General features: G+C 41.3%; 1 protein-coding gene across 1 annotated transcript in view; it reads left to right on the forward strand.

The window, feature by feature from the left end:
- Nucleotides 1-27,787, forward strand: part of LOC122564270 (collagen alpha-6(VI) chain-like) — a 141,809-nt gene that overhangs the window by 98,306 nt on the left and 15,716 nt on the right. The window contains exons 23-31 of the mRNA XM_087978571.1: nucleotides 3,005-3,040; nucleotides 5,730-5,792; nucleotides 8,068-8,130; nucleotides 17,051-17,113; nucleotides 18,869-18,931; nucleotides 22,510-22,560; nucleotides 22,921-22,956; nucleotides 23,058-23,120; nucleotides 26,759-26,821. Coding sequence (XP_087834697.1) covers nucleotides 3,005-3,040; nucleotides 5,730-5,792; nucleotides 8,068-8,130; nucleotides 17,051-17,113; nucleotides 18,869-18,931; nucleotides 22,510-22,560; nucleotides 22,921-22,956; nucleotides 23,058-23,120; nucleotides 26,759-26,821 — 501 coding nt within the window. The remainder of the gene's footprint in view (nucleotides 1-3,004; nucleotides 3,041-5,729; nucleotides 5,793-8,067; nucleotides 8,131-17,050; nucleotides 17,114-18,868; nucleotides 18,932-22,509; nucleotides 22,561-22,920; nucleotides 22,957-23,057; nucleotides 23,121-26,758; nucleotides 26,822-27,787) is intronic.

Below are 27,787 nucleotides of genomic sequence, written 5' to 3' on the forward strand. Positions count from 1 at the left end.
CCGTAGTGTTAGGTAAAGGGGTAAATGCAGGGGAATGGGTTTGGGGGGGTTCCTCTTCTGAGGGTCGATGTGGACTTGTTGGGCTGAAGGGCCTGTTTCCACACTGTAAGTAATCTAAGCTCAGTGAGTTTTATACTCACTCCGTGCTGCTGTTGCTACTATTTCTCCCTTTGGCCCCTCCCTGCAGACTAGGCCACGCTCCCCAAGCTCAGTGAGTTCTATATAGAACAAACTCGGTTATCCAAACACGAATTATCTGGATTTTGGATTATCCGAACAAGATCTCAAGGTGCCGTAAAAGACTTTATCCATTATCCGAACAAAAAATTCCCCGCCTGTCTCATTCTGATAATCGAGGTTGTTCTGTACTCCCTCCTTGCTGCTGCTGGTCTGCCTTCCCACCATTTCCCACAGACTAGGCCACGCTCCCCGATCTCAGTCAGTTTTATACTCACTCTGTGCTGCTACTGTTCCTCCTTCTGACTGTTCCCTCTGACTGCTCCCTGCAGACTAGGCCACACTCCCCGAGCTCAGTGAATTTTATACTCTGTGTTGCTACTGTTCCTCCCTCTGACTGACTGCTCCCCGCAGACTAGGCTGCACTGTCCTAGCTCTGTGAGTTTAATACTCACTCCGCGCTGCTGCTGCTGCTCTGCCTTCCGATAGCTCCTTGCAGACTAGTCAGGGAGGTGTTGCCAGTGAAATGCTCCCAACCTGCACCAAAGCTAATCTTATAAGGGCCTGAGTGATGTGGGTTAAAGCAAGATTTAGGGCAAAATTGGATGAGAAATCCAGCAAGGCCCAACTTGACATTGGGAGCAACTTGCTCCATGCTTTTCACAAGTGGGACAGTGAGATCCTCGCAAGGTAGCAGTGAGTTGTCAGTGGATGACGATTAAATTTTGTTAAACACCTTGTTGGTGGAATCACTTCACAATCTTAATATTAAGCGTTCCATTTTACCAAACTCACCAAACAAACTTGACAATAAGAAAAACTGAAAGAACTGAGGTTGCTGAGAACCTGAAACGAAAACAGAAATTGCTGGAAAAATTCAGCAGTCTGCAATCATCTATGCAGAAAAATCAGAGTTAACGGTTAATCAGAGAACAGTTTTGAAGAAGGGTCACTGGAGTTGATGCGCCAATTTTGATAACTAGTAAACTCGGCATGGAAAACAGAGCATGTCCCTCGTGAATTCAGCTTGCTGCTTGCTCCAAAAGACCTTCATGTTGGTTACCAGGCAAGAAATTTCAGAGCACACACCATGGGCACTGGTCAGATGCACCCCACATCTACATTGGTATGCAACATGTGTCAGTCTCTTGACATTTTTCTGGCCCACATACAGGACACTTCTACATTGCAATGCTGCACCTCAGGGTACAATGGCTTGTCCAATGATTGTAATGCTGGACATTGTCTACTCAGAGACATGGACAAATTTGATGGACTGGCTGCATCTCCAGGTTCTTTGTTTGTTCTCACAGCATTCACTCATCCTTGCATTCTCTTGTTGAATTTTGACACTGCTACTTCAGGTCCATATTACCTACATCTTTACATTTGCCATTCAGTGCTCACACAAAGAAAGGGACCTTGTCACCAGGTTTCAGTCAAGTCTGTAGGACAACTTTCACTCATTGAGCCAAGGGCAGCCCTAGATATCATTAAGGGCTTGGAAATGATCAGTTAGCCACTTGGAGTGGTCAGAATCAGAGCACTCTTTACATAAGGGATGGACAGTTGAATGTTGTATGGCCCCCAACAGTCTTGATTCTTTATGCCTTTTTTGGGAGCTGCTTTCCTCCTGGGATAAGAGAAGCGTAGGTATTCAAGGAGATGAAAGTGACATGGCTATTGTTTTTGGTGCAGATGGGGAGGTGTTCTGAGTGAATGAGGGGGTAGCACAGACGACAATGAATGAGGGAAGACATTGCAGGCATTAATGAGAGCAGGAGAGCATTAGCTTTGGTGAGAGTGGGAGGTATCGGAGAGAAGGTTATGGCATGTAAGCTGGCAGAGTGTAGAAGGTCATTGGCCTTCTTCCTGCCATGCTGGGCATTTCACCAGATGACTGAACCTGCACTGACCTGTGTGTTAACCTCCGATCCAGCTGGCATGGTTTTGTATCATGGCCTCTACAGCTCATCCTAAGGGAAGTGGAAGACCTGCCTCTCCATCATGCTGTCCAGCAGAACCTCCAGCTTCCTGCCCGTAAAATGGTTTACCAATATCCCCTGTCTGTCTGTCATGTCCATGATAAATGTTGGGAGCCATGGAGGGCAGTTCTGGCCTGTACTTGTCTGGGTGCCCAATGGCCTTTTAAAGACCTGACACGTGAATTTTGGTATATCCAAAGTGACAAGTTGTTCTGTGGATGGCTTTTGGAAAGATAGGACGGGAATTGGATGTGAGGAAAGTTAGATAGTTAATGGGGGAAAATTATTTACAGAATAATAGGAAACCCACTAGGCCCTATGGGCAGGAATCCCTCCATTAAAACACAATACAATTCAGACTTAGCCAAAAATAAATATCATTCAGCACTCAGTCTGTCAATGAACTGTATTCCCTGGTGATATGTTAGCCTTAATTCAAAACATTGAGTACTGTGCATGGAGGCTGGTGCTTATTGAAATAATGTATTGCCAGTTTTGAAGACAAATTCTTTGAGATGCAATGAAACAGATAATTAAGATGCTCCGTGGCACTATGGTTTGGAACTTAATGTTCTTCATTATCTGTAACCTGGTCTTTACTGGCTTTCAAAACAAAATTGGCTCTGATGAAATTTAATGGTAATAACAATGGAAATTTCAGAAAAGTTATGATTGTTTTCAATTTGGATTAGTTGTGAGTATTGAATATGTTTTTGATTTTAGATAAACTGCAATATATTGGAACACTTCCATCCTTTAGCCATTTTCATTATGTGATTATATTTCAATCCATTAGAAGTTGTCAGCTAGCTAAAAACAAATTGGTTTTTGCTTTGTTCAAGGGGCGACCTGGCCGGAGAGGACTTGTGGGTAAAACGGTGAGTTGATAGCTTCATTGAGTTTAATAACATTTAATAAGATAAATAACAAGATTTGTTACATGACAGCTTGTCTGGATTCAAGATGATGGATAGCTGTTGCTAATACCATGACAACATTTCCTGATCAACATCACATCATCACCCACCCTCACTTTCTCTCCTTCTCTTCTCCCCCACTCCCCTTCCTCTCTCTCACACTCTCACTCTCTCTTGCTCTCTCTCCCTCTCTCTCCCCTCTTCTCCCCCACTCACCTCTCCCTCTTTCTCTTTTCCTCTCTCCCTCTCCCTCTGACAATATATTTTATATGCAACCTGCAATACAATTACATGCTCTTTCCTAGTTTTCAGGATGCTGAGGTCTCTGCTGAAAGTTTCAGGCCATCCTTGCTCAGCTCAGCAAGCTGAGCAGAGCACAGGGACCTGGTGATTGGTGGGGTTGGAATTTTCAACATAGTCTTCTCTCCTGGAATTTAGCCTTTTTAGTTATGAGCATATCGAAAGAGAATTGGGAGTGGCATGTAATTTTAGTTTGAATATCTGCAACGGGTTAGAGTCATCCACTACAACTGAACAACATGACATCAAAGTTCACTCAGCACTCACTATGCAGGGTGCTGCAACCAGACACCAATTTTGTATGATTCGGGGTGGGATATGCCAAATTGCTGTGCTCCCAAATTAGGAGAAATGAACTGGCTGCCTTTCTCCATTCCCCTCATCTGGCCACAACACAATTAATTTAAAGAGATTCCATTCCCTTGTAGATGCCTTTCTCCCAGAGGAAGTGAATTTATCTTTAAAAAGGAACCCATTTAATCAGGCTTTCTGGAGTGCCCTAATAATTGGAGATAACATGGTGAGAGATGTTGGGTATTGATTGGATTAGAACTAGATTAGATTAGAAGATGATTTCTAGCTTTCTGTGCCCTCGTCTTGGTGAGAATGTGCTTTACCCAGATGTACACTGACTCCGGATGACTACTAAAGACATTGTTACTTTACCTGTAAAAAGCAATAGAAAGAATTTGCATATATACAGTGTCTGTGATGACACCAGTTTATCCACAGTACAATGCATTCAATGAGTGACTCTTGATGTGTAGTCACTGTTAAAAGGCAGAACATGGCCAGTCAATTTGGACTTGGAAATGTTCCACAGGAATTAGATAATGAAGAGTTCATCTGTTTCAGTTGTTGTTTGAGGAATAAATAATGGCCAGGCTAATAGGGAGAACACTCCCATTCTTTGAATAAGTGGACAGGATCTTTTATAACCACATATTTCTACTCTTAGCCTGCAGTGGCTCGAAGACAGTTCACTTTCAACAGGGCAACTAAGGATGGGCAATAAGTGTTGGCCAAGCCAGTGATCCCCATATAACTACATTCCATGAGTAAACTAAAATAAACTGATTATCGTTAAAACATTTATTTAAATACAGAACTTTTTTGTCTCATGCCTAAAACATACATTACCATTGTGCAGTTTAACACATCCTGGTCCACATAAACTGGAACCAGTATAAGATTACAGATTATGCTGTGGATGCAACAGGAAAACACTCAGATCAATCAAAGTCTTTATCCCCACTGAAGTCAAAAGTAGGTGAAAGATTGTCACATTGAAAACTACTGTTGTTTTAACGTGACCATCTCGATTTAGTAGCGTGGCTGCCTGATATTGCACCTGTATTGAAAAGAAAGTAAGATCTTCAGGCTGAAAAACAAGCAGCTGATCTAGTTGCATCTGTTTTCTATGAGGCAGGTTAATAAAACTTAATGCCCCTTTCCCCACTACCTCACCAAAATATTGCAGTATTGAATCAGTATTTGGAGAAATGAATTGCAAAATATTAGATTAGATTCTCTACAGTGTGGAAACAGGCCCTTCGGCCCAATTAATCCACACCGATCCTCCCATTATACCTAAGTCTATGGGCAATTTAGCAAGACCAATTCACCTGACCGGCACATCTTTGGACCTTGGGAGGAAACCCACGCAGTTACAGGGAGAATGTGCAAACGCTACACAGACAGTTGCCTGAGGTGGGAATTGAACCCTGGCACTGTGAGGCAGCAGTGCTAACCACTGAGCCACCATGCCGTCCCTGAGAATATCTACTATTACTCTGAGAATATCTGCTATTCAGGAGATGATGAAGATTTAATGATAGAGGTCAATTTTGAGCTGGTCAATATTAACCTGAAACTTTGATAAATTTTGCTTGAGGAAGTAAGTATTAATCTGTTAAGTATAATGTGGTAGAATCAAGTTATCACAATTATTGCTCTTACTGGCATGTTAAGAACTAAAATTGAGAGAAGCGCATGTAAATTGCACTTCCGGCCGCCCATCTGTACAGTACATGGACAAAACAAATCTGCAGATGCTGGAATCCAAATTAGACAGGTAGGAGGCTGGAAGAACACAGCAAGCCAGGCGGCATCAGGAGCAGGAGAAGTCAACGTTTTGGATATGACCCTTCCTCAAGGAAGCAGAATATGACACTAACTTCCAGCTAGAAGGCCATGAGAGTCCATCCCCTGGTAATTCTTGCCGATACGATTTCAGTACTTATCAATAAATGCAGTTCCCAAGAAGCATATCTGAGCTTCTCCATTGGCTTTGAATCTCATTGAAAACAGCTTTTAATTCCCTCATTAATATTGAAATTTCCTTTTACAGGGTGTCAGGGGACCTTCTGGTTACCCAGGATCCATTGGGCCCTCTGGACTCCATGGCCAACAGGTACATTTGCATTTTCTAATGTATCTTCTAGAAATGCTGTTTGGTTAGATTTGTATGAACTGAATAGCTAATTTGCAAGTCTAAATCTCTCTGAGGCTTTTATCAGTTAAGATTGATGAGATTCTGACTTGAACTGTTCCTCTAAAGTTGGATCCTATTTTGTTTTGCTTGTCAGCATGTTTCTTGATTTACCCCTATTGGTTAAGTATGGGATAGAGTCCAGAAGTGGCCTGACTACAGAAATTCCAATTTATGATGCTTAAGAATATTATTTGTTTCCCTGGTTATCAAATTTGAGGTGATGAAAATGTAATTTGGTCCCTGGTTCAAGTGAATAAATTTAATAAAATAACAAACTGAAGTAAAGCACAGGTGAAGTAAGGTGTTGACTTTGGATTATAGTCAGATTGTTTCACATTAAGAGTTGAGGCATGCTTTATTCCTGCAATCTGATTTCCCTCTCCATTTTCTTTCTCACTGCCTTAATTAAAAGGATAATCAGCATATTTTCACAAGAGTCGAGAGTGGGGTGCTGGAAAAGCACAGCAGATCAGGCAGCATCCGAGGAGCAGGGGAATCCACATTTTGGGCAAAAGCCCTTCATCCAGAAGGGCTGATGAAGGGATTTTGCCCGAAACGTCGATTTTCCAACTCCTCCGATACTGCCTGACCTGCTGTGTTTTTCCAGCACCATACTCTCGACTCTAATCTCCAGTATCTGCAGTACTCACTTTTGCCTATGTTTTCACAAAAGACACAGCACCGTCTGGCTGTTAATTAAAATTGCACAAGCAAAGATCTCAAGATTTTTGTAAAAGAAAATCCTCACAGCTCTGCATTTTTCACCTTAATATGACAACTACTATCAAACAGCCTTCATGGAATCAATCAATCATGAAATCCATAAAGTGTGAAAGCAGGCCATTTGGTCCATTGAGTCCACTCTGACCCACCACAGAGCATCCCATCCAGACCCACCCCAGAGAATCCCATCCAGACCCACCCACCTCCACCTCTACCCACCCACCCCGGCCCTATCTCTGTAACTCCGCATTTCCCATGGCTAATTCACTTAATCTACACATCCTTGGACACTGTGGGCAACTTAGCATGACCAATCCACCCAAACTACACACATTTGGACTGTGGGAGGAAACCAGAGCACCCAGAGGAAAACCACTTGGATATGGGGAGAATGTCTGTGGAGTTTTCAAAGTCACCCGAGGCTGGAATGGAAGCTGGGTCCCTGGTAACAATGGTAACCACTGAGCCACTGTGCTGCCCTTTTACACAATGCATTTCAGATCATTACAATTTCTACTGTTTTAATTGCCCTTCTAATTCTTTTGCCAGTTACCTCAAATCTGTAATCTTGGGGTTGGACAAAACAGCATTGGGGGTTGGGGGAGCATCGTTACATGGGGAAGTGCACAGGGGAATTCTTGTAAAGGCAGCCTTTGGTTGGACCTGCACCCAGTTGGAAAAGAGATCTGTTGCTGGGCGTGTGCCACTGTGTTGGAAAACTTTGGACCAACCAGATGGTCCCCCTCAGCTTTCATTCCTCACTTTTTAACAAAGGTTTTAGAACTGACATTGGCAGCCCTGTAAGTCCTGAACCTCCCTCGATCAAAAGGACTCACACTGAGAATGGGGTCAGGAAACAGGCACATTGGTTGGTACATTGGCTGGTGCAACTATATTTGAACCCTCTCTTTGTTCTCGATCTTGGCAGAGCCCATAGATCTTCCCCTATGTCTAGATTTAGAAAGTTGATGATTCCATATGCTTGTTTTTAAAACAGCTTTTAGAACTTTTTCTGTTTCCTTCAAAAGATTTATCTCTCTGTTCCAGCAGTATCTCTGTTTATAATTATACCATTTAGTTTGCAATACTTCAATGTCAGAGCAATTGTTCCTGACTCAAATCTTGGAGACATTCATAATCACAAAAAGGAGTAGCTGAACTGGTAGTGAAAATGTTTAAATATAGCTTCCATTTATTAACTCATTTGTTAGTGCTGATATTGATGTTAGTGAATTCTCAGTCAGTTATTTTTATTTTTGGTTTATAGGTAGGCACTGTATTTATTTTTATTGATAATGGACAATATTGATACAGGAAAAGTCAGGAGACTGAGAAGTGGTGTCTCATTTGACGTTGTATGATGTTTTCCAACAATGTGAGAAATCAAACATTTCCCCACCTGAGCCATAACCTATAGGTTAGATTTTGACTGGTTTTCTTCATATGTTAAGAACCTTTAATTATTTTCCAGGGATCTACAGGAACTGTTGGATTGAAAGGAGTAAAAGGAGAGCAAGGATTACCAGGGATCCCGGTTAGTAAGAGTTTTAAATGTGTCAACATATGATTGCACTGTCTAGTGGCTTTAGATTCAAAGTTGTATTTCTCAAAATTTCAGGACTGGTTCCCAAGGCATTGCAAGTCAAAGAAAGCAAATTTCCTGAGAGCTAGGAATTGTAGGATTAGTGGGTTAATGAGGCTTAGTTGCTGTCAAGAGTTGGGCAACAATTTATTAACCTATCCTTGATTATGTTGAGGTCTTTTTACCCTCCTTGAAATTACATGTTTGAGGGTGAGATTACTTTGATACATCGTAGTGACTGACCTGAGTACGATGGGCCAAATGATTATTTCTTGCCGAGAAAGTAAAGGACTTACACTTTAGAGCACCTTTTACTGTATTAAACATCACAAAACATGACAAAGGAAGTACAGATGTCGCAGAAGTACGGAGATAAATGGCCAAATATTCTGTTTCAGGGAGGACAGATGGAGCACCGTCAACATGAGCAACGGTCCTCTGTCCTGTTTGTATTGTCAGCCTAGACATTCATGCTTTAGTTTCTGGAGTGGGGCTTGAACCCACAACCTCCTAATCAGCAAAAAGAGTGTTATCCAGCAAGTAGCTCACTAATATAAGTTGAGGCAATGAAAGTGAAAAGTTGTCACATCTTTGGGCTGGAAGGGCAGCTGTAATTGTGACATTTTTGCACCTGACCTGATTCCAGTTTCAAACAAACACATAGAATTCTGGAAAAACTCAGCAGGTCTGTGGAGAGAAAAACAGAGTTAACATTTTGAGTCCGGTAAGATTTGTCAGAACTGAAAGAAGAATGATACTTATTGAAAAGGCATTTATTTACAGCTCATTCAGAAGACCTGTTTTGTTTGGAGATCACTGGTGACATTCACTATCAAAGTATTTAAGAGTCGAAAAGTGTGGTGCTGGAAAAGCACAGTCAGCCAGCATCTGAGGAGCAGGAGAGTCGACGTTTTGGGCATTAGCCCTTCATCAAGAATGTGGAGGGGGAAGGGGCTAAGAAATAAATAGAGGGGTTGGGGCTGCGGTGAAGGTAGGTGGGAAGGAGGTAGGTAGATGCAGGTGGGAAGTGATTGTGATGGGTCAGTGGGGAGGGTGGAGCAGATAGGTGAGTAAGAAGTTAGACAGATAGGTCAGGTCAAGAGAGTGGTGCTGAGTTGAAAGGTTGGATCTGGGATGAGGTGGGGGAGGGGAGATTTGGAAACTGGTGAAGTCAATGTTGATGCTGTGTAGTTGAAGGGTCTTGAGGTGGAAGATGAGGCGTTCTTCCTCCACTTGGCAGGTGGCTTTGATTTGGTGGTGGAAGAGTGCCAGGAATTGCATGTACTTGGGAGAGTGTGAGGGGAAGTTGAAGTGGTCAGCCACAGGGCAGTGGGGTTTTTTTGGTGCGTGCGGACCAGAGATGTTCCCTGAACCGCTCTGCGAGTTGGCGCTTGGTTCCCTGATGTAGAGAAGACTACATCGAGAGCAATGGATGCAGTGAATGAGGATAAGAGTCAGTCAGTAATGAAGAGGCATACTGGGTATGAAATGTTAACTCCGTTTCTCTCTCCACAGATGCTGCTAGAACTCCTGAGTTTCTCCTGCATTTTCTGTGTTTATTTCAGACTTCTATTGACTTCATCCAAGAATAAAATCTGGCATAGTGTGAGACAGTTGTCTGATCCTTTCCGCCAAGCCGGAGATTCCCAAGTGTGAGAACAAAAATGTTCTTTTTATCAGCAGTAAATCTTTGATTGAAATTTATTTGTTGTTAACACCTACTTCCTTTTCAGATAACTGGTGAAGTTATTGGTCAAAGTATTTAAGTGTCACTAATTTCTTTTTGGACGGATGTGGAGAATTATGGAAAGAAAGAAAAAGAATCAGAAAGAACAGATGCTCTTTGTCATTTTAAAATGACAATGCTATGTTTACTCTAAGTTGACATCTGAAGTAATATTGTCCCAGAAGGCAGTGTTTTATTGGTTTTGGACAAAGATTCCTTGAAATAGTAGCTGACCTATTGGCAAACCTTCACTGAAAGGATCTGCCAGAAAGCACTTGTTAACAACATATTTTCTATCATGATAATGTGAATATTTACGACTTTTATGAACGTACTGACACATGAACTTGTAAATTAGGAACAGGAATAGGCCACTTGAGCTTTCTCTGTCAATTCACTAAGCTTAAAGCTGATCTGATGACTAGACATCCCAACCTGCCTTTCACCCCCTTGCTAAATAAGAATCTGTCTACTTCTGCTTTAACAATATTCAAACATTCTGCTTCCACCATCTTTTGTTGAAGTCTTCCAAATGCTCTCACCACTCTTTGTAAAAAATGGCGTCCTCATCTTTGTCTTAAATAGGCAACTCCATATTTTTGAACGGTTTTCCCGAGGTCTAGATTTCCCACATGAGGAAATCTCCTTTCTACATCGAGCTGTCAATACTCCTCAGCATGTTGCAGATCAATGCACCCACTCTTATTGCTGTAATGTCCAGGGGACACAAACTTAGCTTGTGCAACCTCACCTAAAAATGGATGATTGTCCAAAATAGACAACTACACATTTCCCCACATTATACTACATTTGCTAAATTTTTGCCTATTCGTTTAATTCAACTGTATGTCTTTTGTAACTTCTTTACAGTTTTGCTGTCTTAGCTATCTTGGTGTCATCGTTAAATTATCTATCCATCCTATCTTTGGTCCCTTTATCAAAGTCATTTATGGATATTGTTAAAAACTCGAGGACAGGGGACTGATCCCTATGGCACACCACATGTTACATCATGCCAATCAGAAAACAAAATAGCCATTTATGCCTACTAGGAGAAAGTGAGGACTGCAGATGCTGGAGATCAGAGTCAAGAGTATGGTGTTGGAAAAGCACAGCAGGTCTGGCAGCATCTGAGGAGCAGGACAATCGACGTTTCAGGCACAAGCCCTTCATCAGGAATGAGGCTTGTGGGTCAGGGGGCTGAGAGATAAATGGGAAGGGTGGGGCTGGGGACAAGGTAGCTGAGAATACGATAGGTAGATGAAGGTAGGGGAGAAGATGATAGGTTGGAGAGGAAGTTGGAGTACATAGATGGGAAGGATGATGGACAGATCAAGATGGCAGTGCCGAGTTGGAAGGTTGGGACTGGGATAAGGTGGGGTGAGGGGAAATGGGGAAACTGGTGAAATCCACATTAATCCCATGTGGTTTCAGGGTCTCAAAGCGGAAGATGAGACATTCCTCCTCCAGGTGCTACATCAGCACCATTCCCCATGTTTTCCTCTGCTACATCGATGACTCTATCGGCGCTACCTCATGTTCCCACGAGGAGGTTGAAGAGATCATCAACTTCACTAACACCATTCATCCCAACGTCAAATTCACCTGGACCATCTTGGACACCTCCCTCCCCTTCCTGGACCTCTCCATCTCCATCTCCATCTCCGGTGGCCAACTGACCACGGATATCGACTACAAACGCACTGACTCCCTCAGCTACCTGGACTACACCTCCTCCCGCCCTGCCCCTGTAAACATGCCATCCCTTATTCCCAATTCCTCTGCCTCACTGCATCTGTTCGTAGATGACCAGTTCCACCATAGAACATGCCAGATAGCCTTCTTCAAAGACCACATTTTCCCCTCCCATGTGGTTGATGATGTCCTCCAGCGCATCTCCTCCACTTCCCGTACCTCCCCCCTAGAATCACACCTGCCTCAATGCAACAAGGATGGAACCCAACGGTCCTCACCTTCCACCCCCACCAACCTCAATATACATTGCATCATCCTCCACCAGTTCCACCACCTACAAGCAGACCCCACCATAGGGATATATTTCCCTCCCCACCCTGATTAGCATTTCGGAGAGACCATTCCCTCCACGACTCCCTTGTCGGATCCATGCCCCCCACCAGCCCACACCCCACTCCCGGCAACTTCCCCTGCCATTGCAATAAGTGCAAAACCTGCGCCCACACCTCTCTGCTCACATCCTTTGAAGGCCCCAAAGGATCATTCCACATCCAGCAGAAATTTACCTGTACTTCCATAAATGTCATCTACTGTATCTATTGCACCTGATGTAGTCTCCTGTACACTGGGGAGACAGGACAACTACTTCCAGATCTTTTCAGAGAACATATCTGGGGCATCTGCACCAACCAATCCTACCGCCCTGTGGCTGAACACTTTAACTCCCCCTCCCACTCTACCAAAATGTTGCTACCAATCCCATGAGCTTTTATTTTCCATAATAACTCTTTGATGTGACCCCTTATTAAATGTCTTCTGGAAATCTTAGTCTGTTAATTGCACAGTGCCCCTTTATCCATAGCACTTGTTACTTCTTCCAAGAGCTTCAATAAATTAGTCAAACATTATTTGCCATTGACGAAAACAATTTGGATATGTCTGATTACTTTTGAGTTTTTCTAAATGCCATTTCCAAATGCTGTAGCTTCTTTAATTAAGACATCTAATATTTTCCTGATAATAGATGTTAAGGGATTTAAACTGAAGAATTCTGTTTTCTGTGTCCCTTCTCTTAATAAAATGTTCCATTTACTTCTTTGTAATTGATGGAACCTTCTCTGAATCAAGTAAAATTTGGAAAATTAAGACCAACACATCAACTATCTCACCTGAATAAAAGCGAAATGCTGTGGATGCTGGGAAGCTGGAACAGTAGAGCATGCTGGAGAAATTCAGCATTTCTGACAGCATCTGTAGAGAGAGAGAGAAATAGAGTTAACATTTCGAGTGCAGTATGACTCTTCTTCTGAACTAGTCAATATCTCTTAACTAGTCAGCTAATTCTGAAGAAAAGCCATACCAGATCTGAAATATTATCTCTCTTTTTCTCCAATCGTTCCATTCTGCCAGTCCAGTATGGCCTGCTCTTTGGTTGTCATTACAATGTGCTGTTAAGATCATAAGACTGCGACGTACAAGCTGAACTAGGCTCTTTGGCCCATCGAGTCTGCTCCGCCATTCCATGAGGTTAGTCTTATAATCTTCAACTCTTCTTTCTTGCCTTTTCCCATTACTCTTGGTTCCCTTACTAACTCAAAATTTGTCTTATCTTAACCTTAAATATATATACAACGATCCAACCTTTACAGCCCTTTGTGGTAAAGAGTTCTACAGATTCATTAACCTGCAATGGAAGAAATTCATCCTCATCTCTGTTCTAACTGGGTGACCCTTTACTCCGAGTATATGGTTTCTGTCACCAGGGGCAACAACGTCCCTGCATCTACCCTGTCAAGATCTCCAAGAATCCAGCTGGGACAGGAGTTTCTTTGATTTAGCACATCTTTCAAAATTATGATTCCTCGTCTCCTGGCTGTTTAACCTAAAACCCTTTTTATTTTGCTCATGCGGCTTGTTAGAATACTGGTCCCAGCATGGTTCCAGTTTAGGACATTGCAATGGTACAATCTCCACTTTCCCAGGCCCTGGTACCAGCACCTTATGATGTGGAACAGACTTCTACCCTCCCAGACATGCATTTATTTCTGATCCTATTTGCCCAATGCCAATTTGCACGTGGCTCAGGTAATAATCCAGAGATCATCACTTCAGAGTTTTGCTTCTTGATTCTTGCTGTTGCAGAAGTTCTTGCTTTGTCGTTGGTACCTCGATGGACCATAACAATTGGATGCTCACCCTTCGGTTATTAGTTCCTGTCCAGTCCTAAGCAGGTGTCATGAACCCTGGCAGCAGCAATACAGTTTCAGCTCTTTGCTCTAGAGAACGGTGTCAACACTGTATTATCCTTCAGTCAATGATGTTCCTTTTCACTCCCCCCACCTGTGTGGTGCCACAGTCTGTTAACCATTCCAGCCCACATTCTCATTCCAACAAGTTGAAAGAACCTTAAACCTATTGAGCAGTTACAAAGGCTGAGACAGCTGTACTCCTGCCTTCTGGTTTCCTTTAGCTGCAGACACAATCCCTCAGTACCTGCACAGAAGATCCTATCCTAAGGCTTAATTGGAAGCATTAGCTTTCGGAGCATCACTCCTTCATCAAGTGGAGCTAGTGCTTCCAATTAAACCTGTTGGACTATAACCTGTGATTTTTAACTTTGTACACCCCAGTCCAACACCAGCATCTCCAAATCTAACCCAAGGAGTGTGACTACCTCCTGGTACCAAATAGCTAGATAACCCTCACTCTAATGTATTGCTTGTGTTGATGATCTGCAGCTTGTCCTTCAACTCAATGGCTCTGAGCTGAACTCTTTGAACCACTTAACTGCAGGTTTGGATCATACAGGCAAATGGGCTCCAACATGCTGCAGCCGTGATATACCATCTGTCTTGGCATCCTTAATTTTTTATAATCAACTATTCTATTTTTATTCCAATTAACCTTGCGACCTTTCCCGTACAATGTAAACTTTTAGGATCAGAGTTTGGTTATAACCTCTTGTGAGGTTGATTTTTCCCTTGTAGTAGAGCAAAAGGCAATTCTTACAGAGGAAATTAATTAGTTAAAATCAAAGCATTTCCTTCCTCTAAATCCTTACCCAAATCTCAGAACAGTGTTTAAAGTCACACTCAGTGCTAAGGTCACTGAGGGCTCTATATTCATATGCTCAACTTAGCTCAACCCCAACTACAAAAAGAAAAGGTTTAAGTCAATTTCTTTAATTTACATGGTCTTTTCCCTGGGATGGGGGAGTCCACAACTAGAGGCATAGGTTTAGGGTACCAGGGCAAAGCTTGAAAAGGGACCTAAGGGGCAACGTTTTCACACTGAGGGTGGTGCGTGTATGGACTGAGCTGCCAGAGAAAGTAGTGGAGGCTAGTACAATTTCAATATTTAAAAGGCATTCGGACAGGTATATGAATAGCAAGGGTTTAGAGGGATAAGATGGCAAATAGATTAATTTAGGATATCTGGTCTGCATGGATGTGATAGACCAAAGGGTCTGTTTCCGTGCTGTACATCTCTATGACTTTATAACTAACTGAACTGATCTTCAGTGAAGAGTTACATTCCTTTGCTTAAGCCTGGATAAAATTAAAAAGGTAAGTAGCAGATCTCAGTTGAATGTGAAATGTAAAGACAATTAAATAACAGAATTAAGATAACTCTCACTCATCTGACCTCCTGCACTTTGTTCAAGATTGCACTCAATCTGCCTCAATCTGTAACTTCTAAATTTTTACTCTGTAGCCAGTAGTGGGGGAAAATGACAACCGGTCTCCCTAAGTACACTGCTCTTCTCTCAGTTCCCTTCAATACTACTGAGACCCCAGGCAAAAAAGTAATTATTTAATTGACAGGCCTGTTATTAAAAATGTACACTGCTGTTTCTGTCAAATGCAAATGGCCCAAATGATGGAATATTTGCAGAGTAGTGTCTAGCCCTTGCACAGTATGGAAATTGGTCATCACTAAAGGCACAAATGACAGTCTTTGCTAACCTCCCACACCCTTCTTGATTTATCTTTGACAAAATTGACCATTTTTCAATGCTACATCTTTATTGGCTAGGTGGGAAGAACTTCCCTTACTTTGTTCCTTTCTTTGTAAGAGAATCATCTGCAACAGCTTCTCCTATTCTTGTGCCATTATCTCTGGAGTGCCTCAAATATCTCCCATTGGTGCCCTCTTCTTTCTCACCTAAAGCTTGATTCAATGCCATCAACTGAAAATGTGGCATCAGTTTGCACCTGTATGCAGAAGGCACTCAGCTACACCACAAAACCATCTCACTCCTCCATTATTGCCATGTTATTAGACTACTCATCTGACATCTAACTCTGGATGAGCAGAAAATCACTGTGAAAATTGGGCAGACTGGAGCCATTTGTTTCCAGGCGCAATCTTCAATCCAAGCCCACTGACTTCATCCCTCAACGTGCCAAGTGTATGAGATGAACCTAGAATGTTCCTAAGCTTGTGTTACATTTGCCGTCCAGGTAACTTTGTGATCCCATAGACAAACCATCATCATTATGATGCCTCTCTTCAGCGCCTTAACAACTCGAAGTTTGACCCTGCTGCAGCTCATCTGTTGTTTCCTTAGGCAGGGAGACAAGGACCCATGGGCACAGCCTTAAAATTAGAGGGTGCCAATTTAGAACGGAAATGAGGAGTCATTTCTTCAGCCAGAGAGTGGTGGGCCTGTGGAATTCATTGCCACGGAGCACAGTGGATTGATAAATTCTTGACCTCGCAAGGAATTAAGGGCTACAGGGAGAGTGCAGGTAACTGGAATTGAAATACCCATCAGCCATGATGGTGGAGTGGACTCGATGGGCCAAATGGCCTTGCTTCCACTCCTGTATCTTATGGTTTTATTGAATCTACTGAAACCCTCACTGATTCTTTTATCATTTTTAAACTTGCCGATTCCACCTTATTCCTGGACAGTGTCTCAATTTTAACCTTCTCTGTAGACTTCACATCATAGAAAACTCTGCCGCCCCTGTGCTAACTGGCACCGAGTCGAGCTCACTCATCACTCACTGAGCTACACTGGCAAAGCTACCATTTTAAAATGCTCATCCTTCTTTTCAAATTCCTCCATGTTCTTCCCCTTCCCTATTACCATAATCTCCTGACCTCCAATATACCTCTCCTTACCCTTTCAGTGCTGAGCTTAATTATTTCACCATTTGTCCAAGTTCTTAAGCTGCTAAGGCCTTCGGCATTGGAATTCTGTCCCTAGATCTCTCTCTGTTTAATCCTTTAAGATGCTCCTTTAAATCCAACCCTTTAACCAATTATTTTAGTAAATTGTCCCAATATGTCTTTGTGATTCAGTCTCACATTTCAATTTGATTATGTTCCTGTGAAGCACTTTGGGGTGTTTTGCCAAATGAAAGGTTTTATATAAATTCTAATTGTTGATGCCTGGTTGACCAACAGTTGATTTATTTTTAGCGTTATTTCCTTGTGTTTCAGGGTACACCCGGATTGCTTGGCTTCAGGGGTGCCAAAGGCAGCCAAGGGCTCCAAGGGCAAAGGGTATGTGGAACAATCTCGTAGGTGTTAATTAATACTTAGTAAAATAGAGCTTCTAAACAGGTCAACTGAAAAACTCAGAAGGAACAATTTCCCCTGAATCCAAACTCACCTTCTAACGTAGGTCACTTAACCAAATCTGAAGTAACAATCCCTTTTATGAGTTTTACTGGAATAGCTTTTTGTATTTACAAAGTACAGAGGGTCTCCAATTTGTGAACTTCCGAGTTATGAATGCTTGTATTTACGAACGTGATCCCATACAGGGGTGCAATTCTAAAGACACGATGTATAAAAAATTTCCTGTACTTGACAAACAACTGCTTTACGCTGTCTGATATTGCATTCAGACTTGTGTACAATTCAACTAGTGAGCCTACATTCAGAATGGAACCAGTTTGCTGCAGAGGTACTGCCTTTAGTTGCTGCAGGCAAATGGATAGAACAGTTGCAATACTGCTGGCAGTCACAGGGGGTGCTAAGAGCATGGTAAGGTTTGTGAACGGATAAACTAAATGTGGAATTGGTGTGTGTTTACGATTTAATATAATGCCAATTGAGTTGCTTGTGCCCTCAAACGTCCAGCTAATTTTATCATAAACATGTTCAAGCTGGAAGTTTTCACTTTTCAAGCTTTAACATACTGACCTAAGTAGAATCTTGGATTCTTGAGTGTGTGTGTACATGACGTACTTAAAGCTGTCACATATTTTCTCGGGTATGTTGGTCTTAATTTTCAGGGTACTATTTATGTTCACAATGTAATATTTAATTTTTAGCTCAGATCAAAGTTCTAGAAGTTTTTGACAGATTCCCTCCTGTTGCTGATGTCATTATATTATAAACAAATAATAGATTTTCTCTGGCCTGTTTGACTCGGTCATTGTCATTTTCTCCTGAGTCAGATTGCAGATTCAAGACCCACCTCAGGACCTAAGTACATCAGAGTCAGAGGTGAAACTGAGGCTGTCTGCCTAATGAGACTATTTGAAGAGAAACCAAGATTGACAAACGTGGCACATAATTACAAATTGCTACATAGTTGAATTATCGTGAAGCACTTTGAGTAGATTTTATGATATGCTATGTAAAAGCAAGTGCTTTGCATAGTTTCTGGTGAAGCTGTAAGTTTATTCAACCCACCACATTTGTTGGTGGACGTGCCGGCAAAACATCTCAATTATTGCTTACATGTCTCCACCAATTGTACCAAACTTCCTTATTTTCTTTTTTCCCCAAAATAGTTCACTCCATTTTGTTTATTTAATTGTTGTGATTTGAGCATGTCATCTAGGCTGCCATTTCAATGCAATTCTCAGGGCACTGTCACAGTGCTGACTTCAGGATGAAACATTAAACCAGGGCCATACCTGCTCATTTAGTTAAAGGTGTCCTGGACAATATTTATTCCTCAACCAATGCCACTAAAATAATTCATCTGATCGATTATCACATGGCCAATTGTGAGGAATTGTTGTGCAAAACTTGATTGGCATGTTTATGACGTTACAACAATGACTACACTTTGAAAATACTTCATTAACTGCAAAGGGCTTTTGGATATATTGAGGTCGTGAAAATTGTCACGCACACATGGCAGTCTTTCTATAATTGTTAAAAGAACTTTAGTTAATCTAGCAATGTTTGTGAATCTGAATTATTTATTGCATAAATAGTACTAAACAATATTAGCAAGTAAAAATCATGTTGACAATTGTTCTTACTTGCCATTTATTGCCACTTTGAAATTGTCTGAAGGGTGTAACTGGAGATATGGGTGAGAAAGGAGAATCTGGAACAGTTGGACCTCGTGGACCACAGGTTGGTACAGTTTCTTATCAACAATAGGTTTGTGTTAACTGAGGTTCAGAGTTTGATAACATAGTGCTCTACAAAGAGAAAGCTGATTGAACATGGGGCAAAAGATCAGAATGATATATACATCGAGATGAGTTTGCACAATCTCCCCATGTTTGCATGGGTTACCTCTGGTGCTCTAGTTTGCTCTCTCAGTCCAAAAATGTGCAGATTAGGTGGACTGGCCCCATGCTAAAAATTGCCCCTTAGTGTCCAGGGTTGTGCAAGTTAGGTGATTTAGCCATGGTTAAATGAATGGGTCAAGGTGGGATCAGTGCAGACTTGATGGACCAAATGGTCGTTGTACACATATAGGGATTCAGTGATTCTATGATGTGTTACTTCAATTCTTGGACTGCATGGAATTCTTTTTTATTTCATAAATATGCATTATTCATAAAAAATATCTTTGTGTATGTGTGTGTATATATTCGGTTCTCTACAGTACCATATCAAGGAAACAAAAATTGGAGTTTGACTCTATCCAAACAAATCAAAGTCATATCTTACATATTCAAGACTATATTTACATGCATTTGAGGCACTAGAAGGGTCTGATAACTGCCAGGAAATTGGCAAGGGAAATGATTGATCGATTTCTATTGTGCTGTTAGCTAAATGTTTGGAGTGATTCTGGGACGTTATTAAGTCAGTTGTGGATTATGGATGGTTTGCATATTGCTGTCTGAGTTACTGTGGTGCAGCTGATTGAAGCTGACTAAAAAAATGTAGTGTTGTCACTTACACATTAATAAGCAGGGACTCCTTTTGAAAATGGACTCCTCTTTCAAGTTATGAATATTCAGGAAATTCCCAATATATATTATAAGTTATCAACTGCTCTTAGTGCAAAGGAGTTTCGAGAAAGTATTTGATTACTGAAGAAAACCATCAGTGAAGAATTGAGACAGTAAGTAGTAAAGAGATTTTACCTGCATGAGTACCATTGACTGCAGGTAGTCAGCTATGCCACAAGTACCCCAGTGAGGCTCACTCTCAAGGATTTTGTAATCTGCTTTAAATAGCTTCTTCAACCCAATCCTTAAATACATCATAATGATTCAGTGTGGCCTCCTGCATTTGCAGTGGGACTTGTAGACACCAGTTTAAGCCCAAGCCCCACCCAGTAGCTGTGAAGTCAGATAGAAGGTCTGAAAGCTCTCCACTTTACCCTCATTGAAGCTTACTATGGACCAGCTGTGAAGTAAAAATTAAATTACGTGGATAGTGTAGGGTCGTTTGTTTTAACAAATGAAACTTCAAACACACAAAAAAAATGATTTTGTAAAATTCAATTTCATTTCTAGAACAGAAAAGAGAAAAAATGTAAGAAAATGTCACTGAACACAGGGAGGCAAATGCTAATTATAAATAGGTTGAACAGCTCAGGCAAGTAATGCTGAAGCTAAAGGCGATGTTTTGAAGAGTTTATAGATTTTGTGATTATGTCTTCACAGGATACAGAATAAACCATCATACTCTGCCTGACATTATGACTGTGCTTATATCTGAACCTACTGTGATCAGACCATGATATTGTTCTGTTGGAGGTTGTGGCACATTGGGAAATACCCTGGTCATCTGAGGGAGAGGTCTGAGTTCTAGTCCCACCCCAGGAATTGATTGTCAAGGAAGACGCATGTTAATTTGTAAATCATTGGAGCATGTGACAGGTGGTTATTATGGAAAAGATTCCTAAATTATGTTGACTGAAGTTATATTCCCTCCCATACTCAATTCATTTTGAAATTGCATAAAGCTCATGCATTTAATGTAATGAATTGGACCCTCTGGCATCAGTCTTCATCTACAATCTGCATGGACTCTTTTGGGACGGTCAGTTGGCACATTTGGCTGGGTGGTCAGTTCAGATTATATTGGAACCAACAGCATGGTGTTTTACCCCGTTCCATCTGTGGTAGATTGGGGATCTTCCTCCTTGCCCTGTCCATTGTGGAGATTGTGATGATGCAGATCGGACCTGTCTGTAGGCAGTGAACTCAAGAGGAGGAATACTGAGTTGCAGTAATATTCACTTTCCTCCGGAATCTCACTGACCTGAATCTCAGTGATCCAGTCAGGATGAATCAAAGATAGTAAAAGCCCTGTTGTCCTGTCTGCATTTTATCACTGCCAGTAAATTAAGGAGGGTGACTCACTGTCAAGAATTGTTGCTGAGGTCCAGCAATTCAGCAGCCTCACTGTTCATGGTAGTCACTGCTGTGGCTGCATGAGCTGGAGGAAGAGGGCATATCAGTAGACAGGAGTCCGTGAGGCTGGTGAGTGGGATCCCAGGACACAGGGGTCAGCCAGGTAGGCTGGATGAAACAGAATGGTAATTGCTGTAGGCCAATAATCCTACACCGTGAGGATGACCTTGCTTGCTGGTGTGCAGTTCCATTGGCTCAAGACTAGCCAAAAAGGGCAGCATGGTGGCTCAGTGTTAGCACTGCTGCTTCATAGTGCTAGGAACCTGGGTTCGATTCCAACCTCAGGTAACTGTCTGCGTGGAGTTTGCACATTCTCCCCATGTCTGCCTGGGTTTCCTCCGGGTGCTCCAGTTTCCTCCCACAGTCCAAAGATGTGCAGGTTAGGTGAATTGGTCATGCTAAATTGCCCATAGTATTCAGGGATGTGTAGTTTAGGTACATTTGTCAAGGGTAAATATAGGATAATAGGGAGGGGAATGTGTCTGGGTGGGTTACTCTTCAGAGGGTTGGTGTGAACTTGTTGGGCCAAAAGGCCTGTTTCCACACTGTAGGGATTCTAGAAAAAAGGACCCCACCTATTTGCTGAAGCATGGGAAGGTCCCAGAATTTACCAGGTGGTGTTGCCACATGCCCTTGCTGCTTGTAAAATGTTGGTGGAGAAGAGTAGAAGTAGCCACCTGCCTGACTCCTCTGGGCTACTACAATGGCCCACCACCTTATTTGGGAAACTGGCAAAATAGAATGGCCCAGGAATGTGCCTGGCATGTAAGCGGACTCCTTTCCATGCCATTTTTGTAGCCTTCATGCCTCCTAACCCAATCCTCTCTGCTACACTCCATATTATAGCACACAACCAAAATTATCCCCAGTGAATTTTCACATCTTCTTAAAATACTCCAGATGGATTGGCAATCTCACTTCAAGAAGCAGAAAAGACAGAGACTTAGAATAGTTAGGAAGACAAGTTACTTGTTAGCTAGTGTTTATATGTATGTATGTCTGTGTGTAATAGACGTGGTACAAACATGAAGATTATGCATTCAGTGTTAAGATCATACTTGACTTGAGCCTGGAAGGGGAATCTGAAAAGAGCTCAATGCCATCAATTACAGTGGTCTTGACTTTCCATCCAGGCTTTCGAGAATGACTCAGGAAATGAAGATTGAGGTGTTTTGTTGCTTTCTGTACATGGTGAACTAATTCCACAAGTTATGGATCCTTGGTAATGTGCATCACCAAAATGTTGCGCAAATGAATTTATTAATTAATCGCTTGAGGCACTGAGAAATTTAAAGATGTTGAAGGACGTGAATTCTGTTTGATGTCACACAGGGTTTGGATGGGTATGACGGCACTGGAAGGCCTGGATCAAAAGGACAAAAGGTGATGAGCAAAATTCAATAATTGCATGCTTTCACTATTCTATTACTCTCACAGTAAGTGGAGAGTTTATTTTTGCTTTTGATGCTCCCTATCCAGAGATTGTAACCAGAAACTTAGGCACATGTCTGCCCATATCTTTAGAACCTTTTGATCAAGGTTTTGACTACCTGACCTCCTACCTCCTCATTATTCAGAGGCAAATTTCGTGAAGTACCTTGTGACATCATTATAGGTGCCAGATAAATGGCATTCTTTTTGAAAAAAACACTTCAAATTTAAGCAGGAGCTAAGCTGTGATGATTACAATGCCAACGTCTGGAACAAAGATGTCTAATTTCTTCTCTCTTGTTATGATTCAAGGGAGTACAGGGACCCTCTGGTTATCCTGGTCAGCAGGTATTGGCTACATTTGTAAAAATATGTCCACATTTCCGCGATTGTTTTTCAATTAAAAGACATTAACAGTTATTTGTGTATGTTGTGTTCTGAAATTTTAGGGAGTAGATGGTCCTTCTGGAATCGAGGGCAGAAAAGGACCCAAAGGAATAAGAGGACGCAGGGTATGATATTTATTGAGTTCATTAAATATTTTGAACCTGTGGAACATCCATTCATGATTGAATAAGGTAATCTAGCTCTTCTGGCAAATAAAAGATCGTAGAAATTCCCCTCTCTTTGACAAACTTTACAAGTACTGAAGTTTACGGGAAACCCCGAATTTCAAAAGAAGTTGCATTTTATGGCGTATTGTGAAATATGAGACTACAGTGCATTGTTGACACCATTAGCTCAGAGTTTAGAGCTAGCAGTGGAAGCATATTGCTCACAGCTCAGGTTGAATAAGCTGCCTATTGGGTTTTAATAGGCTGGAGAGCACAGAGTTCTTCTATTTCAGTGTTATTTTGAATTTGGTGTCGTCTATAGGGGACCCATAGAATGCGTGTACAAGGCAAGTAGCAGGATTTAACAATCATATTGTAGAATTCTTATAAATCACCGAGGAAGAAAGTCAAAGGTAGGAAATATAAAATACATTTAAATAATTGCAGAGAAAATCAGTTGGGTTTGGGGTACACACACACAGGATTAAGGGAAAAACTTGTATATAAAAGCACAAATGTTTAATGGCCAATTTTGTGGAGAAAGATCTGGATAATTAACTTTCTCCTGTTGGAATGAGACTCCACATTTTTTAAAGTTAATTTTTCAGATACAGGAATCTAGTTCATTAGTGAATATGACTTAGTTTGCTTTACACATCTCCGTTATTTCTCATTGAACAAGACTGAAGATTTTCATTGGTCTTCCACGTGCATGAACTGCAAACAGCTAGCATACAGGTACAGCAGTTAATAAGAGAGCAAATAGAATTACGGCCTTTATTGCCAAAGGAATCGAGTGTAAAATTAGGTAAGTGTTGCTACTACGCAAAACATTGGTGAGACTGTGTTTGGACTATTTCCTACAGATTTGGCCTCCCTTAACTGAGGGGGGATATAATTGCATTGGAGACAGTTCAGAGAAAGTTACTAGATTAATCCCAGAGATTAAACAATTGTTTTATGAGGAGAGTTTGATCAGTTTAGGCCTGTACTTGCTCGAGTTTAGAAGTTTGAGAAGATATCTAATTGAGGTGTATAAAATGTGAAAGAGGATTGACAAAGCAGATATGGAGTGAATGTTTTCCTTGTGGGCCAATCTAGAATGAGAGGTCATAGGTTTAGGCTATGATTTAGCAGATTCAAGAGCATGATGAGGAGGAATTATCACTCTGAAGGGGGCCATGAATCTGTGAAATTCACTACCCCAGAATGCAGTGAATGCCACTGAATGCATTTAAGGTGGAGATCAACAGACAGACTTTTAGTTAGTATTGGGTTGAAGGGTTATGGAGAGCGGGCAGGGGAAATGAGTTGAGGCTGAGGTGAGATCAGTCATAAACATATTGAATGGCCTAGCAGGCTTGAGGGGCTGGAATTCCTGCTCTTAGTTCTTATGTGTGGTGTAATAATACTTAGTTAGGCTCTTGCTTTGGCAGTGATTTTCTGCGGAGATTTCATTATCATTGATAACAACATCCAGATTTCTATTTTAAAGGGCATTTATGGAAGCCAGAGTTGCCATCAGTTTTATCTAAAAATAGCAGCAAGTTCTGGCAGCCTCCCTGTTAGTGCGGCTTATTTGGGATTTTGATTCAAGGTGATCAGATTCTTCGCTTTTATTTATAATTTGGAGTTTTTAATTTATCTATTTTTGTTAGATTAATTTGATTTCAATTGATGACAGTTGGGGTAACTCAGTGCCATGCTGATTAGCTCTAGCAGAGTTGAACTGAGTAGCAATTCCAAGTATAGTTTGTTCTGATATAACATGACAGTTCCATTCCTGTGTGATCCTGGGTTATAGGAGAATCATGTAATAGCAGCACCATTTAAATCCAAGCGAACCGAGTCACGTTTTAGCCAATACAGGTAAGGAAATTTCGCATGCTACAAATAACAGTCTAAATTCTTCAATCGCGTTATAGTCAATTTGCGTTGAAGAAATGCACGTTATAGCAGAACTAACTGCAATAGTGTTGAGAGCTGTGTAACAGGTTATCATCAAACAACAAGAAAGAGTGAGAGCCATCCATAGGTGTCAATGAAATTGTATCACACTTTTAGGTGATGTTGTTTGGTTTTCCTCCTAGTTGAAAGTTTAAAGATAGAAGTTGAAATTTTAATGCAAGAATCCCATAATAATGAACTAGTTATCATTCACAGTAATGTCTAGGAAATGCTGTAAAACTCATCAAACAGTTGAGAGACTTGTTCCTTGTTGGCCACTTTGTATTAAATGCCTGAAGTTTGTGCTGAATTGAGGCTTTGCTGATCATACTTCCTGGAAATATAAGTCTACTTCTGAACTGTTGATGTCTATGTCAGTCATAACCAGATCCTTCCCTGCTCCAAAAGGTAATTCTGGCAGAATATGTCTGTTCACACTGATTGAGAGAAAGTGAGGACTGCAGATGCTGGAGATCAGAGTTGAAAGGTGTGGTGCTGGAAAAGCACAGCAGGTCAGGCAGCATGTGACGAGTAGGAGAGTCAATGCTTTAGGCATAAGCCCTTTATCAGGCTTATGCTTGAAACTTTGACTCTCCTGCTCCTTGGATGCTGCCTCACCTACTGTGCTTTTCCAGTGCCACACATTTTGACTCTGTCCATGCTGATTGTAAGCCCCAAGTGCTCAATTGCAGCACTTCTAAAATAATACAGCTTTCCCTTAGCAGATTAATATATTGTCAATTACAAAGGAGAGTGACTTACCTAGTTATGGCCAAGAACATAAATACAACACAACAAAACAACAATCCAGATTTTACAATCCAGTTTCACGTGGGTAACTGCAAAACATCCCCATTCTATTGCACAGTTTGTCCTTTTTATTAATCAACTTCTTTGGATGTGTTACAATACATCTTAAATGTTCAGTTCCTCAGTCACTGCTGAACAGTGCTATCAGTGTGGATCATCTCCAAGATGTATTACTGAAATTCAAAAAAGCTTTGATTCACCTTTGACAGCACTTTCCAAACCCATACTTTCTGCCACTTAGTAGCATATAGGCAACAAGCATATATGAGCATTATCACCTGCAAGTTCCCCTCTGAACCACAAATCATATTAATTTGGAAATATTTTTAAGTTGTTTGTTACTTCAACTAAACTTGCTGCTTCATTGCAAGATCAATATCATGGAACGTCCTCCCTAAAATCACTGTGGGGATAACTACACCACATTAAGTGCAATGGTCAAGGGAAACATTCACCACCACCATCTCAAAGCCAAAAAGGGATTGGCAGCATCAACATTCTGTGAAGGTATTTAAAAAAAAATTGCCATTGCCTTCGTGGATCTGAGCCATTTTTTCTCCTGGATTTTGCTTATTTAAGACCATGATCCTAAAGGACAAGCTTAAAGATGAAGCTGCTCAACATCATAGTATACTCCAAACCTCACAAAGATCATGAACAAATCCATTCCAGATCCAAAAGTTGGGCAAATTTAGCTGAACTATAATGAAAGGTCCTTCATTAATATATGAATTTAGAATATCCCAGCTTGCATTAGCCATTACATCCGCTAAATGTTTCAAGAAAATGAGATGTCTTCAGTGTTTCAAATGACTGTTACTTGATCTTTTCTGTTTGAGGGCGACTCTGGCCTTTCTGGTGATCCAGGAAACCCAGGAGAAACAGGATTTCCAGGAGTAAGGGTAAGGTGCCTAATAAACGTGGTTCTGTATTATCTCCAGTGATTGTTTTTTTTAACATACTGATGAACTTTTAACCTGAAGAAAACGTGGATTTGGGATGGTGGTGACTTAAAGTGTGAAGAGTAATTATCCTGAACTAAACTTGTTTCTGACGCACAAGGTCTAGTTTTAACTGCAGCTTGATGGTTGTCTCTGTAAGTATAATAATAACACTGTGAGACTTACAGTCATGATGTTTTCCAATGTTAGCTGCTGCTGACTAGGTTTTCAGGACATTGGGATACCCAGCAGCTTCACTGATCAGTTGAGGATTTGGTGGATTCCTAAGTTAAATGACTTTGGATCAAGCTACCTGACTGAGAAGCCTCCACAATCAGGCAACCTCCCTCTGGCCTTTCTCTCAAAAACATCGAACGCAAACATTAGTGTTCTGATTCCTTCAACCACAGGAGGTCTGACTGCTGTGCTGTCTACCTCAGGTTCTCAGGCCCTGGGATTGCAGTCCTTTATTTCAGTACTGTACTCCTTTGCTCATCGCGCAAAGCTTAGGAAGTGTACCCTACCAAGAAATATTTGAAGCTTATCGATAAAGAGAAGAGCAGCGTTAGTGAAATCTGTATGTGTTACAACAGAAATGACACAGGGGTGTGGAATGATTCTGCAGAATAATAAATTTTAACCACGTAGGAACATTGGAGACTTCCTTGAACTTATTCCGCTGTTCCATCAGGTCACAGCTGAATTGTATCTTAATTCACTTTGCCTGCCTTGATTTCATATCTTTTAAAAATCTTAGTCAAACAGAGACCTCTAACACAACGTATGCAATATCTGACTCAGAGTAAAATATCATGGGAGTAACAAATGAGAATTTTATTCTGGAAAGGAAAACCCTCAACTTGACTATGGCAAGATTAAAGTTTGGATGATTCATCACCATTCATGTTCACTTGATAGAATAACTTA

Source organism: Chiloscyllium plagiosum, unplaced genomic scaffold (assembly GCF_037043375.1).
Source record: "Chiloscyllium plagiosum isolate Xiang-an unplaced genomic scaffold, Cpla_swu_hap1 HiC_scaffold_34, whole genome shotgun sequence".
NCBI classification, from domain to species: domain Eukaryota; kingdom Metazoa; phylum Chordata; class Chondrichthyes; order Orectolobiformes; family Hemiscylliidae; genus Chiloscyllium; species Chiloscyllium plagiosum.